Raw genomic sequence first — 15,714 nt, 5'->3', positions numbered from 1 at the left:
CGCCCTAGAAGGGACCGCTGATGGGACCGATAACCGGTCCGCAATAGACGCCAGCACCTGTGAAAACATCGCCCAAGGAGGGTCCTGTGATACAGGGGGGTTGGAGGGGCCCGGTACCAGCTGGCACCGCCCGCACAGACCATCCTGAGATAAGTCCTCCCCATCAACTCCAGCAGCACAGCGTCTGCAGGAAAATAGCACAGGAGCCACAGAGCGCTCAGTCTCCTCATCCGACATACCGTAAATTACAAGAAATACGTATCACCAGAGGAATTACGGTATTAACACCCGCGCACTCACCAGTATGCGACACAACAGCCCAGATATGGTACTGTGTAGCACACAACAGTATGTGATTGACCCCACAAATACGTGTTTTATATAAGTGAGGGTCTCAGAAAAAACGCCCTTCCCCCACACACTTGCCGGGCCGTAGGAGAAGGAAAGGGATAGATATAAGCTGACAGCAAGGAGAATAAGTCACAGACAGGCAGCACTAGCAATAGTCACATACAATGCAGAAAAGTTAGTACTCACTGCACCTTCCGCTACAATCAACCGCCCAGATTCAGTGTCTGGGAGGGCTATAGCGCTGTGTACACTGTCCTTTAGCAGGGGAGAGGTACACAGGGGGACCGGTCCACTTGATACCGCCTGGGAGTCTGCGATGCCTGCCAGTAAAGATGGCCGCCGGAGACCTCAGAGGAGGAGTGGCCGTAAGATAAGAGCAGCTCAGCGACGCCAGACTGCTAGTTGAAAGGCGCGCTGAGCTGAGGAGCCGCTAGACAGGGAAGGCTGCCTCCCCTGGCTAGCAATTAACCCCCAGGTTGCCGGTCCCGCTACCAGCCTGTTACCCTGGTGGTCTAGCGGACACGCGGGGTATTCCTCAATAGAGGGGGAGCCCGCCGCCGCTAGCGCCTCCGGTCTGTCCCCAGAGACCGGAGGCTTGTGACTGCATAAAAAGTATCCGCGGGCTGCCACACGCGGCGACCCGCGGCTTACCTGATCCCCGTCGCGTCTGGCAGCAGTCAAGGGAGTCCCCAGAGCCCGGCTAGTACAGGCTCTGGGGTCCCGCCGCGATCCCCAGAGCTGTACTGGCGTCGCGGCGCCAGCGGAGAGAAGGAGCGGCAGCGTGGACGTCCTAAAGGACAGTCTGATGCTGCCGCTCTAAAAGTGTAAAAAGAGTAGAAAAAAAAAAAAAAATTCTCTTTTAAAATAAAGCTACCCACTGCGACAGGGTGACCCGACTCCGGCCGGGCACCAACTAAAACTGAGGTGCCTGTGGCCGGGGGCGGGGTATAGAGGAGGACGGACCCAAGTGCATCCTGGGAGCAGCAAAGCTTTAACTGCGTGGTGCCCGTGGATCCAGATCCAGCTATACCCCAAGGTCAACCCTGTGGACCCCCTATGGACCCTGAAGTAGAAATACTAATACTGTAATGAGCAACTAGTCTGTACCTATAAAATTGGTAAAGGTGTCAGCAGTTTCTTGGTTCTGAGTTAGTGTACCTATACCTGTAAGTGATTAAAATAAACTCTCTCCAAAACATTGATAAATCTCAGTGTAAGTGAAATAGAATTCTATCAGTACCTTCAGCCAGCTTACACTATATTTTTTTTTTTTTAGAAACTCTTAATTGAATACATTATATGTAAGACTTAGGTATAGTTAAAATGAAGTGAGAGCCAGTAACTATTAAAAAAGTAAAATTTTTAACTCATTTTCCAATTTCGCATATAAATCCAACCTTCAAAAACCAAGTGGTTCTCTGTTTTTGTTACAAATGTACCGCTCATTTTTTTAACAAAATTTTTTTTTGAGTATCCATATGTACTGTAGTTAACCCAGGGGAGCACCACCAACCTGAGAGATCTCATAATAATTTTAGAATTTATTGATATAGAAGTTGGTTTTTGCAGTTCATACATTCTGGTTTAACTATTGATTTACATTCTGACTACCATAAGAATCATTCTAAAGTCCTACAACCAATAGGAGACATACAGTACACAGCGCTTCCACAACTTGGAAATTCTTCAATGGTTTTGAATGCCACTGTGTGAGGAGAGGAATACATTGGCACTTCCTCATCACTTGTCTGTAGGTGGCAATGCTGCAATTACCATCTGACCCAATATAGAGAACTCCGCCACATATTATTGTTAGCAATCCCTATCTGACTTCACATCGCATAGACACAGTGCCAAAGTGGGCTAACACCTGGCAAGTGGAGTAGATAGTCAGGATCACAGGCAGCTTTGGCCTGGTCATAGGTGGGAGAGACATAAGTGGGAAAGTCTTTCTCCCTCTGCCCATTATTTACCATGCTGCTCCGGAAAACTTCCAATACACTATCCATGAAAACCTGTATGCACACGCTGACCCGATACAGAAAGATAAAGCCTGCTGAATAGTGCTCTTTAAAACGGGACGTAGTTAGGAAGCCAGCGGTCAAAATGCCAAATGCCAGCTTCCCGACTGTGAACTCCCGGCATGGGACTAATGATAGGCATCTAAATGCCAACGCCTATCAGCCCCACGTCCAGCTTACCGATCGTAGGTAAGCCGGGCGTCGGGGAGTGCTCTTAGCCGCAGGGGGGTGGGGGGGGGGAGGAATTAGGCACCCCCCCTTAAGGTTAGGTTTAGGCTAGGGGAAGGGGGTTAGGTTTTGGCACCCCCCCCCCCCGGGAGAGTTAGGTTTAGGGTGCGGGTGGGGGATTAGCACCCCCCAAGGGAGGGTTAGGGGTGTTACTTACCTTAGTTGGGATCTTCAGCTGCCGGCCTTCCGCCATCAGTATTTCATCCGCCGGGCTTAGGCCCGGCAGTGATTGATATCAATTCCCTTTAAAACCCTTCATACACCATTAAAAGGATTTGGAAAGCTACGCAATAGGAGTGCAAGTTCAACATATAAAAAGCTGTAAGTATGAACTTAGAGGTGCATTTGAATTGATACCCTGCTACTTCTCAGCCTGTGGACTCCCCTGTATCAGGAAACTGCCTATACCATGCAGCACGGGCTCACTCACATATACATGGGCAGGACACTGCCTCAACCAACATCAGCAAACTTCTGAAAATGCTCTGTGCTGCTGGAAGCAGACAGATGGAAATGGCTATTGGTGCTCACCTCAAATATGGGCCCACGGACAAACAGGATGTTAATTGCAAACAAAGTAAATAGCACAGCTCTCAACACAGCAAAATGCTTTATGACTAAGGGCCTGATGTAGCAAGGAACACAGTCGCTTATACGCACGCAGTTGGCCGATTGTTGCGTACTGCACATGCATCGCGCAAACTAGTCACTGCGACCAGGATACAGTGACTACGCAGACCATCGCAGAGTGATTGACAGGTAGTGACGTTTGTGGGTGGTGGTCGGGAAAACGCAGGCGTGCCAGTGCGTTTCAACGCTGTTGCATTGGCGTGTATAAATTATCCACTGCGATGCTGTACGCAGCCTGAGGCCTGATAGTGTGCGTGGAAGTTAGCAATTTCTGAGTAAGGTCAGGGCTTGTGCAAGTGTGTGTGAGGCTGCGATGGTACCAATGGTTTCGCAGTCTTGCTAAACATTACGGATGGGTGTAAGGTAAAGTGGACGTCCATATGTAGTGCAGCAGCAGCATTGCGATCGCAATGGATTAGCATACTATCGCAATTGACCTGCGTGTGTAATCGCTATTGAATTTCGCAGTTGCGTTCCGTAGTGAATCAGGCCCTAAAGGCACAAATTACAAACTTCAACCTCAAATGATGCAACATTCTTTCATGCAGTTATGCCGGCCACACACACTCACTGAGACGTGCTATTGTACATGGCCGCAATGCTATAGTGATGCTCAAAATTCATCCATAGTGATGACCATTGACTGCTCTGCCATCGATGGTCGCTGGTTGTTCAGCATCGGTAACTGATCAATAATGGTTAGACTATGCTCATATGGTGTCTGAACTCGCCATTAGGGATCAGCCACAGAGTTTGACCAATGGGGGCCTCCCACTGATTGTGAAACCACTCCCCGTCGCCAGATCATCAATGGTCAATCCCTAGAACAGCGTTACCATGCACGTTATAAAGAGGTGGTCACTAGGTTACCGTCTGTATCAGCATTGTTTACAGGTCACCTTCCAATCACAATAGCTGGCCCCAGGCACTCAGACCAAGGGGCCCGATTCAGAGATGTACACAATGCACACAGCAGCTTTGTATTTGGACGCAGACACTGCGTGCATTTATACTAATACTGCAGGAGACGTCTGACGGAAGACTGACGCCTGTAGTCAGAATCTCAGATCCGATGCCTGCGTCCTGCATATTGGGAACTAACATTTTCTTAAAGGCCGTCTGACATATATGCCAACCTCCATGTAACATGTTATCAAGCCTGGAGATGATCAGATGGAATGACCTGTGGGTGTGCTGTGTAATGCGGTATGATAAAGCTCATCGTTTACCTCCCCTAGTGACAAATGACAGGAATACGCAGTTTTATTTGTATCGCTTTGCTATTCTGCACATTTGAATGTACAAAGTTATGAGAAATGGAAGAGCACGTACCGGAGCGTTGCCGTAACTCCACACATCTTTGGGCCATGGAGACGTCAGCAATATGTCCACCCCTTTGAACTTTGAGTTTGTGGTTAAGGAGCTTTTCAGTGACAGGACATCCTTCGCACTGAAGCAATAAGCAGGAGCCGGCTCGCTGGAGGACTCTATGCCACTTAAATAAGCAATCTGGAGGCCAGAGGCACCGGTGAATACTCCTTTACGCCCTAGAGATAAACATATAAATGACTATTAAGAAGTGCAATTTCTGCACATACACACACACACACACACACACACACACACACAGGTTGGGTATGGAAGGCCGGCAGTCGGGATGCCAACCGTCAAAACACCAACAGCGGCCTCCCGATGAGAATCCAGACAGGGGCTCCGTAAGTATTGTGACCCACCGCCCTTCACCTTCTAACCCTCCCTTCCCCAGCACCCTAACCCTTCCCTACTGCATCCTAGCCCCCCCCTCCACATCCTAACCCCCCCACCTCCACACCGTAACCCTCCCCATTAGTGCCTAAACCTAACCATCCCTCCTTAGTGCCTATCCCTAACAAAAAAAAAACCACTCCCCAGCTTCCGCAGCCTAAGCCTATCTCCTCCCTCCCTCTGCACAGTATGTCGTTATGCTTTCGCCTAAATCGGGAAAATTGTAACAACATCATCCCTGAGTGTACCTACTCTGTCGCAGTGTGATGCGACTACTACGCACCAGGAAACTGCTGATTACTATGATATACACCTTTTGTATATCTGTGTGTTTCTGAATCTGCAAAGAGCTACCATGCAGCGGCGGCAGCTTTTTTCCACGCCAAGATGCGTTTGCAGACTCCGTTGCACACAGATATAAGGGTCACATGTCAAATTAATCAGCACTATCTCCTGGTACGTTCTAGTCACATCGCATTTTCAGCAAAAGAGACACATGACGTTAGCAGAGTTGCACAGGTCATGGCGGCTCACTCACACCAGGCCTGGGGCGCAGCGTGGTGCATTGAGGATAGATGTAGGAAGACACGTCTGTATGGATTCCTCTCCTGTAAAAAGACCACGTACCAAGGTAAGTAATATTTGTTGCCAATTCACAGCCATCAACATCTTGAAAGTGTTTCACAGTTTGTTGGCTGTTTGACCCTAGGACGTACGTCTGAATTGGAGCTGTAAGGGAACGGAGAGTGTTATTAATGGTGACATGAAGCAGATGTACTTCATGGTCAATTTAAGTTTATCAAATAAAAAAAACTTAGCGAACTCATTACCCCCATCCATTACATAAACATATTTTCACATTCGTGTAATTTCACAATATAGAATTTTAAATGCTTACTGAATACAGTAATTAGCTTAGCAATGAGTGTCCTGAGAAAATGGTAACAATGTACATAAACCAAACTCTATTAAAGCCCAATTGCTCAGCTGGCGCATTATTATACAATTATATATTAATGCCCTACTTGCTCATTATAAAAAAAAAATAATAATAATAATATAATATATATATATATAATCATATTTACAGTGGACTTAACTTTCAAAGTAACCCTAAATAAATACGATGGAGCGATTCGATTGTTGCTCCGTTCGGACGCCTAAAGCCACAGGGGGACACATTTCTTCTCACAGCTTCCTGAGGTGCGAGATGAAATGTGTGCAAGGTACGCTGTTTGGGTGCCCTAACCACTTCTTTAGATAGGTTTAGCCACCTTGAGCAACTAAACTGTATGCTTTCAGGCACAGTAAATACTTATGGGCGCCCAACTGGAAAAACAACTGAATTGTTCTGTTGGGCACTTATACATATAGACCAGAGGTTCTCAAACTCGGTCCTCAGGACCCCACACAGGTCACGTTTTCCAGGTCTCCCAGCAGGTGCACAAGTGTATTCATTACTCACTGACACATTTTAAAAGATCTACAGGTGGAGATAATTCTATCACTTTTGATTCTGTGAGGAGACCTGGAAAACATGCACTGTTTGGGGTCCTGAGGATCGAGTTTGAGAACCTGTGATATAGACGCCCAGCAGGGGACATGCAGAACATTTGAGTCGTCCCCTATAAGATTTTAAAATTAGAGTTATGGTAGACTTGCCTAGATAACTTATTTTCTTCAAGGTCCACAGGGATACCATGGTGATATTATGGTTGGAGACCAGGCACCAAACAGTTAAAGCTTCAGCATTAGACCATTACAACCATTGGGAAAACAAACACATCAAGCAATATTTTAAGTTTTGGTTATAGATTTCCTGCAAACTCACCAGCTTTCTTTCTTACTATGTGCAACAATGTGTGTACTTGTTCATTCTCAGGGTCATACTTAAGGAGCTTCTGTTCCAAATACACACTGTACCGTTCATGTAGAATATATATCACGTTGTACCAGATGGAAGCAGGCCAGTGCGTTGCTATTTATAATAGTTTGTCACATATTACCATTTGGCGTAACAAGCAGGTTTGCTTCCAACAAACCTGAGCAATGTAAATGGCTAATTCTTCTATGTAATCGCTGTGCATACAACGCCATGACAAACAGTGGCAGTGACCATACAGAAGGCAATAGGCTATACCTTGTTTTACACCAGATTTATACTCCTCCCAAAGAGCTTCACTTTCTGGGCTTGTGCCAAAGAAACTTCCAACGCATAGCAACAGCTGAAACAAACACGCATTTGGTAAGTATGGTTTTTGAAAAAAAATATTTACGTTAATATAGATATATTATACACAAAATTTCAGATTGCTTGAAAAGTACAAAGTGCAGGCATTCATTTTGTGTACCAAGCCAAAATTCACAAGACTGCAGCCTTTCAGATGGGTTCAGTATATTATGTCGACACTGATGCAATGTCGACACTGATGCAATGTCGACAATCCATTCTTAAGGTCTCACCCCTAAACCCAACGCTAATGTCATCATTTTCACTGTCGACATTTCATGTCAAGATTTCCCAGATGTCAACATAACGGTCGGCATTTTGGTATCATGATTGTCGACATTGTTGACCTAGATATGTCCACTTGCATCTTTGCCGATCGAGCGGCAAATCGTGCCACGTATGGTGAGGGTCGAGCACGGTGTGTCTGAGTACGCGCGCTGCGTTTGCATCTGCGATCCGTAGGTTTGCATTGTGCGAACGCAGCTGCGGCATGGTGTACCATGGCGCACACAGCTGCGGAAAATCACATGGCGCGATGCGTGCACACTTCTGTAGTTACAAAACTTTAGGTGGCAGGAGCAGCACTGATGCCCTTCACATAAATGATGTATAAAGAGATATCTAGGAAATCAGTAAGTGGCATACCTATGGTTATCAAAGCAGCCCACAATATGGCTCCTTTCAGATAGAGACACATCCTTTTTTTATTACCAGCCTCCAATTTTGCCAGGGAGAGGCTTTGCTGGCTCATGCAATTTGTATGATAATGAAGTAATTACTGCCACACCCTGCTCTACTTCAAGGCTCTGGACCAGTGAGTACAACTGTCACGGTTATCGTGGGGTTGTGACAAATGACTGCTCAGTATGAAATATACTGGCCAAAGTTCCTACCCACCCCTCTACCCGGCAAATCGGGAACTTGATTGAGTGGATCAAAGTCACAGCAATGATCGAACCTTATAAAATAGGTGATTAATACATGCATCCCATCATTGAGCACATTTTTAAACCAGGAGAGAATACGTCAGCAGAAATAACCTGTGTTTATTTAGTCCAGTGGTTCTCAATATCAACCCTCAAGTTTCCCGAACAGGTCACGTTTTGAGGATTTCTGTCTGTGGAAGCAGGTGGGATAATCACTGACCCATCAAAAAAGGGGCCTATGTATTAAGAATCAAGGCCTTAGCACTAGTCTGTTTTAGGGGGGTGCTGCATCCTGCACGATTTTTAAGTGCTAAAATGCACCCTGCCCTTAAGGAGGCGCCGTTGATCTCCCGCCAATCTCAGCGGGCCCGCAGCGCACCACCTCACGGCCAATTTGCTCCCACCTCTTTCAGGCTGCCACGCATTGATTGAATAGACCAGTGACAGTGCACAATCTGCAAGTTGCCATGACAGCCAGAGACGGGGTTCAGGTATTAGGAATGGAGCGGCGCGGCCGCTCGGAAACTTCAAGCAAAGTCGGCGGTTCAGGCACAGTGCAATCTGCTCTGGATTGGTCATGGCGGGGGCCGGCGGCAATAGAGAAGCAGCAGTGACTGGAAACACTGCGCCAGAGCTTAGTTTTCAGGTCTGTGTTGCCCAGCCGAATGTGTACGTGTACTACATGGCTTATCTTCAACACGGATAGTGATCCCCCTGCAGCAGCCCATTTTCCTCTGCTGAGAAATCCTGAAAACATGAGCTGCTGAAGGGAGGTAAACACCATATGTGGAAGCCACTGCTACAGGCTAATAGGGGATGGGCTGTCCACGCACGGTGCCTGCCTATACTGACTTCTGCCCACAGTGCGAGTATAGGTGGGTAATGTGTCCTGATGACCCTGCTATGTACCAGCACAGCAGTTGTCTGCACACCCTATACTGTTACCCGCACAGTTTCCTATTATAATGCCCCTACTCCATATTAATCATGAATGCCTTAATTGTGTGATCTGTAGCATTCTCACTACTTGGGCACGCCCCCAGAGTAATGGAAAGGGGGCGTGTCAAGACCACACCCCCTCGAGAGGACACACCCCTTTTCCGGCACATAGATGTGCCTCCTCCTGGATGGTCAACACCATACATTAATTGTCAGTATCGGACCAGATATTTTCATTTTGCATGAAAATGTCCCCACTATATTAAACTTAACTTGCAGGGATAGTGATAACCGCTGTTCCTGCGAGTTACATCCACGGTATATCGGAGGAGTCTTTCACATTGTTGTAAGACTCCTCCAGGGGAATCTGACACTACTCAGTATCAGTTTCCGGAACCAGACAGAGGCTGCGGGAGAGGGATAGTAAAATCCCTCTCCTGCGAATATGCCTCCATAGATAAAGTGGTTTATCTGAGGATTGCGTAAACTAACAGGGTCTAACTCTGGAAAGCTTCGCTTTTGGTACATAGGGGTCAAATGGTAGTAGCCATTGATAATATGGGGACTGCGATCAGCAGTAAAACACAACAGTATGCAAAATTTTATGAACAATCACCTTGCTAAAAAGGCCTACTAGTCACCTGTACATGATTAAAGAAATCCATAAAATCTGACCTGTTGGGGGTACTTGAGGACTGGAGCTGAAAACCCCTAATTTAGACAAACAAATTAAGCAGATGCAAAAAGGAGGATCCTAAAAAATGAACATAATAAATGTAAACACAAAGACAAAATAGGAAACGTAATTATGCTTGCGGAATTCAACCTGGAAGCTGTGGTCAGGTTCTGCAAATGCCCAACATACTGTAACTAGACATAGGTGGCCCCCAAATTAAAGCATCTTGTGTGTCTTTAGATGGCAAAGTATACATCCCTCTAAAATGTGTACAATTTAGATTTCAAGCTTTGCTATGGTTTAAACCAGTGTTCGCCAAACAGTTCTCAAGGACCTATAACAGTGCACGTTGTACGGATGTTCTCAGTATCACAAATTCAATAATTATCACTACCTGTGAGTCTTTTAAAATACACCAGTTAGTAATGACTACACCTGTGCACCAGTATGTAGTCAGGAAGCCGGCTTTCCGACTGTCAAATCCCGGAATGGGACACCTATCATTATCCACCCGCCAAAATCCCGACACCTGGGACACCGAATGAAGGTAAGCCGGGCGTCGGGACCTCTTAGCCGTTGTAGGGGGGGGAGGTTAGGTTTAGGCACCCCCGGGGGGGAGGTTAGGTTTAGGCACCCCCGGGGGGGAGGTTAGGTTTAGGCACCCCCGGGGGGGAGGTTAGGTTTAGGCACCCCCGGGGGGGAGGTTAGGTTTAGGCACCCCCGGGGGGGAGGTTAGGTTTAGGCACCCCCGGGGGGGAGGTTAGGTTTAGGCACCCCCGGGGGGGAGGTTAGGTTTAGGCACCCCCGGGGGGGAGGTTAGGTTTAGGCACCCCCGGGGGGGAGGTTAGGTTTAGGCACCCCCGGGGGGGAGGTTAGGTTTAGGCACCCCCGGGGGGGAGGTTAGGTTTAGGCACCCCCGGGGGGGAGGTTAGGTTTAGGCACCCCCGGGGGGGAGGTTAGGTTTAGGCACCCCCGGGGGGGAGGTTAGGTTTAGGCACCCCCGGGGGGGAGGTTAGGTTTAGGCACCCCCGGGGGGGAGGTTAGGTTTAGGCACCCCCGGGGGGGAGGTTAGGTTTAGGCACCCCCGGGGGGGAGGTTAGGTTTAGGCACCCCCGGGGGGGAGGTTAGGTTTAGGCACCCCCGGGGGGGAGGTTAGGTTTAGGCACCCCCGGGGGGGAGGTTAGGTTTAGGCACCCCCGGGGGGGAGGTTAGGTTTAGGCACCCCCGGGGGGGGAGGTTAGGTTTAGGCACCCCCGGGGGGGAGGTTAGGTTTAGGCACCCCCGGGGGGGAGGTTAGGTTTAGGCACCCCCGGGGGGGAGGTTAGGTTTAGGCACCCCCGGGGGGGAGGTTAGGTGTAGGCACCCCCGGGGGGAGGTTAGGTGTAGGCACCCCCGGGGGGAGGTTAGGTGTAGGCACCCCCGGGGGGAGGGGGGGGTCATACATAGCGACTCCTGTGCACCAGCTAGGAGATATGGGAAGCATTCACTGTTAGGGGCCCCTGAAGACTGCGTTTGAGAAACCCTGGCTAAGCAACGAGGGCAAAACACTGAAGAATGCAGTTCCTTACATCAAACTGGCTGCTCTTCTTCTGAATTGTCCGGACTCTGTTGAATAGTATATCAAACTTTCCATAAACGTCCCCACAGACCAATCTGGTAGTAGAAGAGGTAAGGAAAACACATGACAATACGTTACTATTAATACAAATGACATGACCTTTTAGCACCACCGACGCAGCTCCACCCAACCCCCCCCCCCCCCCCCCCCCCAAGTAGTTGTCATTTGATGCCTAGGTTCTGCTCATTTTCTTCAAATCTAATGCAATATAGCCATATAATAAACATGAGTTTCAATAGCGGCTAACGTTATACAGCGCGTCCATATTTTGCACCTGCTCCCTTCATTATCAAACCTGTGTTTTAGCATGGGTAATGACAGAAAGGAAGTTACACCTATAACCTCTGCAATCTGGCTGTGCAAACCTGCAATACCTACAGTACCATTATCACCTTGTTTCAAATTCCTATGTCCCTTTAGATAGTAAGCGAGCAAGCAGGAGCGCAATGGATATGATATGCCGGTGCATGAGACGCCAGCAGTTCAAATACCGATGCCGGAATCCCGATCGTGCAGAATCCCAACAGGGGCTGGTAAGTACCCCAACCCTCCTTTGGTGCTGCCTAACTCTAACCTCCCCTTCCCACACCTAACCCTCACCTCCCCCCCGGTGGTGCCTAACCCACCCAGGACTTCCCTGATCCTAAACCCCCCCCATCCCCGGGCTAAGACTAGTATACTTACCTTCGGGATGTCAGTGTTCGGGATGCTTTCTGACGGGTGTCGGTATACAGACGTCCGGCATACCGCCCGCCGGCATCTTAACCGCATCCCAGCAGGACCCTCTTACATCTATGTATGCTATTACCCAGTTTCATCTTATTAATGATTTGGTCCCAATTGTAAAGCACAATGGAATATGTTGATGCTGCACAGTATAAGTAAAAGTTGATAAATATTCCAGCCTGTATAGTGCACATACAGCTTTCTCGCTATATCGATTTAGTAATGTGTATATATTATGCACACACTTACATTGCACTACTAGTTCATTGATAAGAAAAGTGTTTCAACAGAGGTGGCTGCAATCATAAATTAGAAGGAAGGAACAGAGTATTTTGTCCCTCCTGTAATGGGTCATGTTGAGAGGTATGTAATAGCATATCTGACATGCTGGATCTGCAGTTGCACAAGTGAGAGGTATGTAATAGCATATCTGACATGCTGGATCTGCAGTTGCACAAGTGAGAGGTATGTAATAGCATATCTGACATGCTGGATCTGCAGTTGCACAAGTGAGAGGTATGTAATAGCATATCTGACATGCTGGATCTGCAGTTGCACAAGTGAGAGGTATGTAATAGCATATCTGACATGCTGGATCTGCAGTTGCACAAGTGAGAGGTATGTAATAGCATATCTGACATGCTGGATCTGCATTTGCACAAGTGAGAGGTATGTAATAGCATATCTGACATGCTGGATCTGCATTTGCCACTGCTGCAGCTCGTACTCACACTCTCAGCGCCTTCTCCGACATGTCACCGGCAGCCCCTGGTCGGCTGCAGTGTACCGGGGCTCCCCAACAACGATAGAGAGATACAGGTACTACTGAGTCTCCTTGTAGTCCAAACTGGCTACACCGAGCCTATCTACCAACACAACTACGGCATGGAAGACACACAGCACAACTTCCGAGTATGCTCGTAGCTGATTGAACAAATCGCATCATGTGATCATTGCCAACCGTAGTACCTGATGGGAGTTGTAGTTTGCTTTATCTCCCTGGGAGTACAAAAGCTTGACGTAGGAAACTACAACTCCCACAATGCATTTGAAGGTCCGTGTGCATTCATTTAAACTATCTCATTTTTGAAAAATTGTATGTAATGATTTTCAGGGACATATTACATGAGTATCAGTGCAGGTTACTCAGTCATTGTGCATTTCAAGTAGACATTGGTTTATTATAAGAGGTGTACTACACAGTTGGTCAGTTAAAAACTATATAATGACTGAATTAATGGGGTGGGATGTGAGTTTCACTGTTTTCTTTTTTTTTTTAGTGCCTCATCCATTATATTTTATATTTAGATTGAGAACAATATTATGGTTAAATTGGTAAATAAAAGTAAATGCTTAGTATTGTTATTATTTATTAGAAATAGGGGCACTTTATTTTTTACTGTGCTTTCCATTCTTCTTATTTGGATGGTCTAGACTAGAGCACAGGTTCTCAAACTCGGTCCTCGGGACCCCAAACAGTGCATGTTCTGCAGGTCTCCTGACAGAATCACAAGTGAAATTAGCTCCTCCTGTGGATCTTTTAAAATGTGTCCGTGAGTAATGAACACATCTGTGCGCCTGCTGGGTGACCTGGAAAACGTGACCTGTGTGGGGTCCTGAGGACCGAGTTTGAGAACCACTGGTCTAGAGCAGTGGTCAGCTAATAGGAGTAAATTACCGCACATGGAGTAAAAATGAAATTCCTGGGGGTAATGGACGGACAGCCGGGCATGCATATGAATCATTCTATAATATAGAATGATTTCATATGCATGCCCGGCTGTGCCGCAGGGAGGCTCTAAGCCGGACACCCGCTGAGATGTTATTACCAGCGAGCGCCCGACTCCTTCCCTGCAGCGCCGCGTTAGCCGGAGGCTGGAGTTCTCTTCTGAACTCCAGCTTCCGCCTCTATCCATGCGTACTATGGGAGAGATGTCATGACGTCTCTCCCATAGTTCCGAGGAGCAGCCGGACGGACAGGACGGCGGCGGATGCAGGAGCGGGGATTAAGGTAAGTGTTTTTTTTGAGGTGGGTTTTGTACAAACGGCACTAAAGGGGCATTATATGGGGGCACTACAGGGGCATTATATGAGGGCACTATATGGGGGCACTACTACAGAGGCATTATATGGGGGCACTACTACAGGGGCTACTATATGATTTCCTTCCTTTGAAATCAAGGGGGTATTGATACCGTTTGAACAGCATCGATATTAGAGAGATTTGATTGCACAGACCAGATTGCCCATACCTCCCATTTCAATATAAAATAACTTTGTCACACAGAAACAGTTTGCGGTTCCAACACACACAAAGGTACTATATTGTAAAAAGGGTATAATCAGCCTTAATCTATACAATGCAGCTATATACAGGATAAAGACAAAGATACAATTACCAACACTTCGCCATGCGGTCTGGATCCTAGACTAACAGCTGTCCATCAGGATTGCTGTGTGTTTCTTTAGGGTCAGGCAGGGAGGAAGGTAGCAAAGGAAAAGGGGGTGGGATCCAGACTGCATGGCAATTTATAGGTGTACAATTACCTTTGAACATAAGCTGAATACTCAGAGGGGTTCCCTATTGGCCCTTTATTACTGAGTCACAATGGTTGTTGCTATTCATTTGTTAGTAAATGGTTGACGTCACTGGAGGTTGAACTGTTAAAAAAATCCCTTTGTACTAACATTTGGCATGCAAATCTACAGGGGAGGTGTACAGTGATTTATACAGTATACAGTATAATTCTTGGCAGGTCTTCATAACTCAATAGTGATCCCTTCCATATTCATTCTGTTGGTTTCATATTCCTGTTGAGACAGAGGGAAATCGGTAGATACTACTCATGACCCATTTATCTTATTCCTAATCCCAGATATCATATAACTGCTATTTAACATGTAACATTCACTGCATACCTTTAAAACACATAGCATTGTGCGTATCTCAGTCAGTTTAGGGTTAAATGGGATATAAGTTTATGTGTAAGGAAAGGCTGCTGTCCGTCGGGGTAAGGTTTCTGACAATAATACTTAAAAGCTGGCTATGCGATTGAAACGCAAAACAGTATTTAAACAGTATTGCTGTACTAACTTTATGTGTTTATGTAATGTAAAAATTGCGCTTAACTGTTGTGAGCACAGAAGCATGGCTCGCCATTCACAATATGGCGAGTTGCGGGGGCATGGGATGTGTGTGCATGTATAGCGAGCATGTGCGCAAGTGCGTGCGCAAATGCGGCGGGAGCCTGTGTTTGCATAAAATGGCCGTGGACGATCAAATCGTCCAATGGATGTCGTGTTGCGATTCGTGCGCAATTAAGCGATCGCAACCAATTTATACGGTTTCGACAGTCCACCCTTTGATAGCAATTATACGCTATCACCATACGCAAGCAACAATTAATAATTGGTTATCTGATTAGCCATACTATAAGACATTAGTTAATGTTATTGTTATGGGATGGCATGAGTTGTTAATTTACCCATCAATGAAGCGCTCTTGGGGGAAGGGACATAAAACTAGCCTTATGTGCACACCACAGGCCAGACTGAAGAGGTCGTGACCATATGTTAGATGTGGGAATGCACCTAACCCATAAGGA

General features: G+C 47.0%; 1 protein-coding gene across 1 annotated transcript in view; it reads right to left on the bottom strand.

The window, feature by feature from the left end:
• Positions 1 to 13,059, bottom strand: part of LOC148517195 (pre-mRNA splicing factor cwf19l1-like) — a 30,599-nt gene extending 17,540 nt beyond the window's left edge. The window contains exons 1-5 of the mRNA XM_088478972.1: positions 12,841 to 13,059; positions 11,334 to 11,418; positions 7,135 to 7,219; positions 5,622 to 5,723; positions 4,563 to 4,777 (exon numbers count right to left, since the gene is read on the bottom strand). Coding sequence (XP_088335098.1) covers positions 4,563 to 4,777; positions 5,622 to 5,723; positions 7,135 to 7,219; positions 11,334 to 11,418; positions 12,841 to 12,863 — 510 coding nt within the window. The 5' untranslated portion in view covers positions 12,864 to 13,059. The remainder of the gene's footprint in view (positions 1 to 4,562; positions 4,778 to 5,621; positions 5,724 to 7,134; positions 7,220 to 11,333; positions 11,419 to 12,840) is intronic.
• Between the last annotated feature and the right edge of the window lie 2,655 nt (positions 13,060 to 15,714).

The sequence above is a fragment of the Taudactylus pleione genome, unplaced genomic scaffold (genome assembly GCF_031769625.1).
Source record: "Taudactylus pleione unplaced genomic scaffold, aTauple2 ptg000225l, whole genome shotgun sequence".
NCBI lineage: Eukaryota > Metazoa > Chordata > Amphibia > Anura > Myobatrachidae > Taudactylus > Taudactylus pleione.
This window is presented reverse-complemented; position numbering and strand designations above follow the sequence as displayed.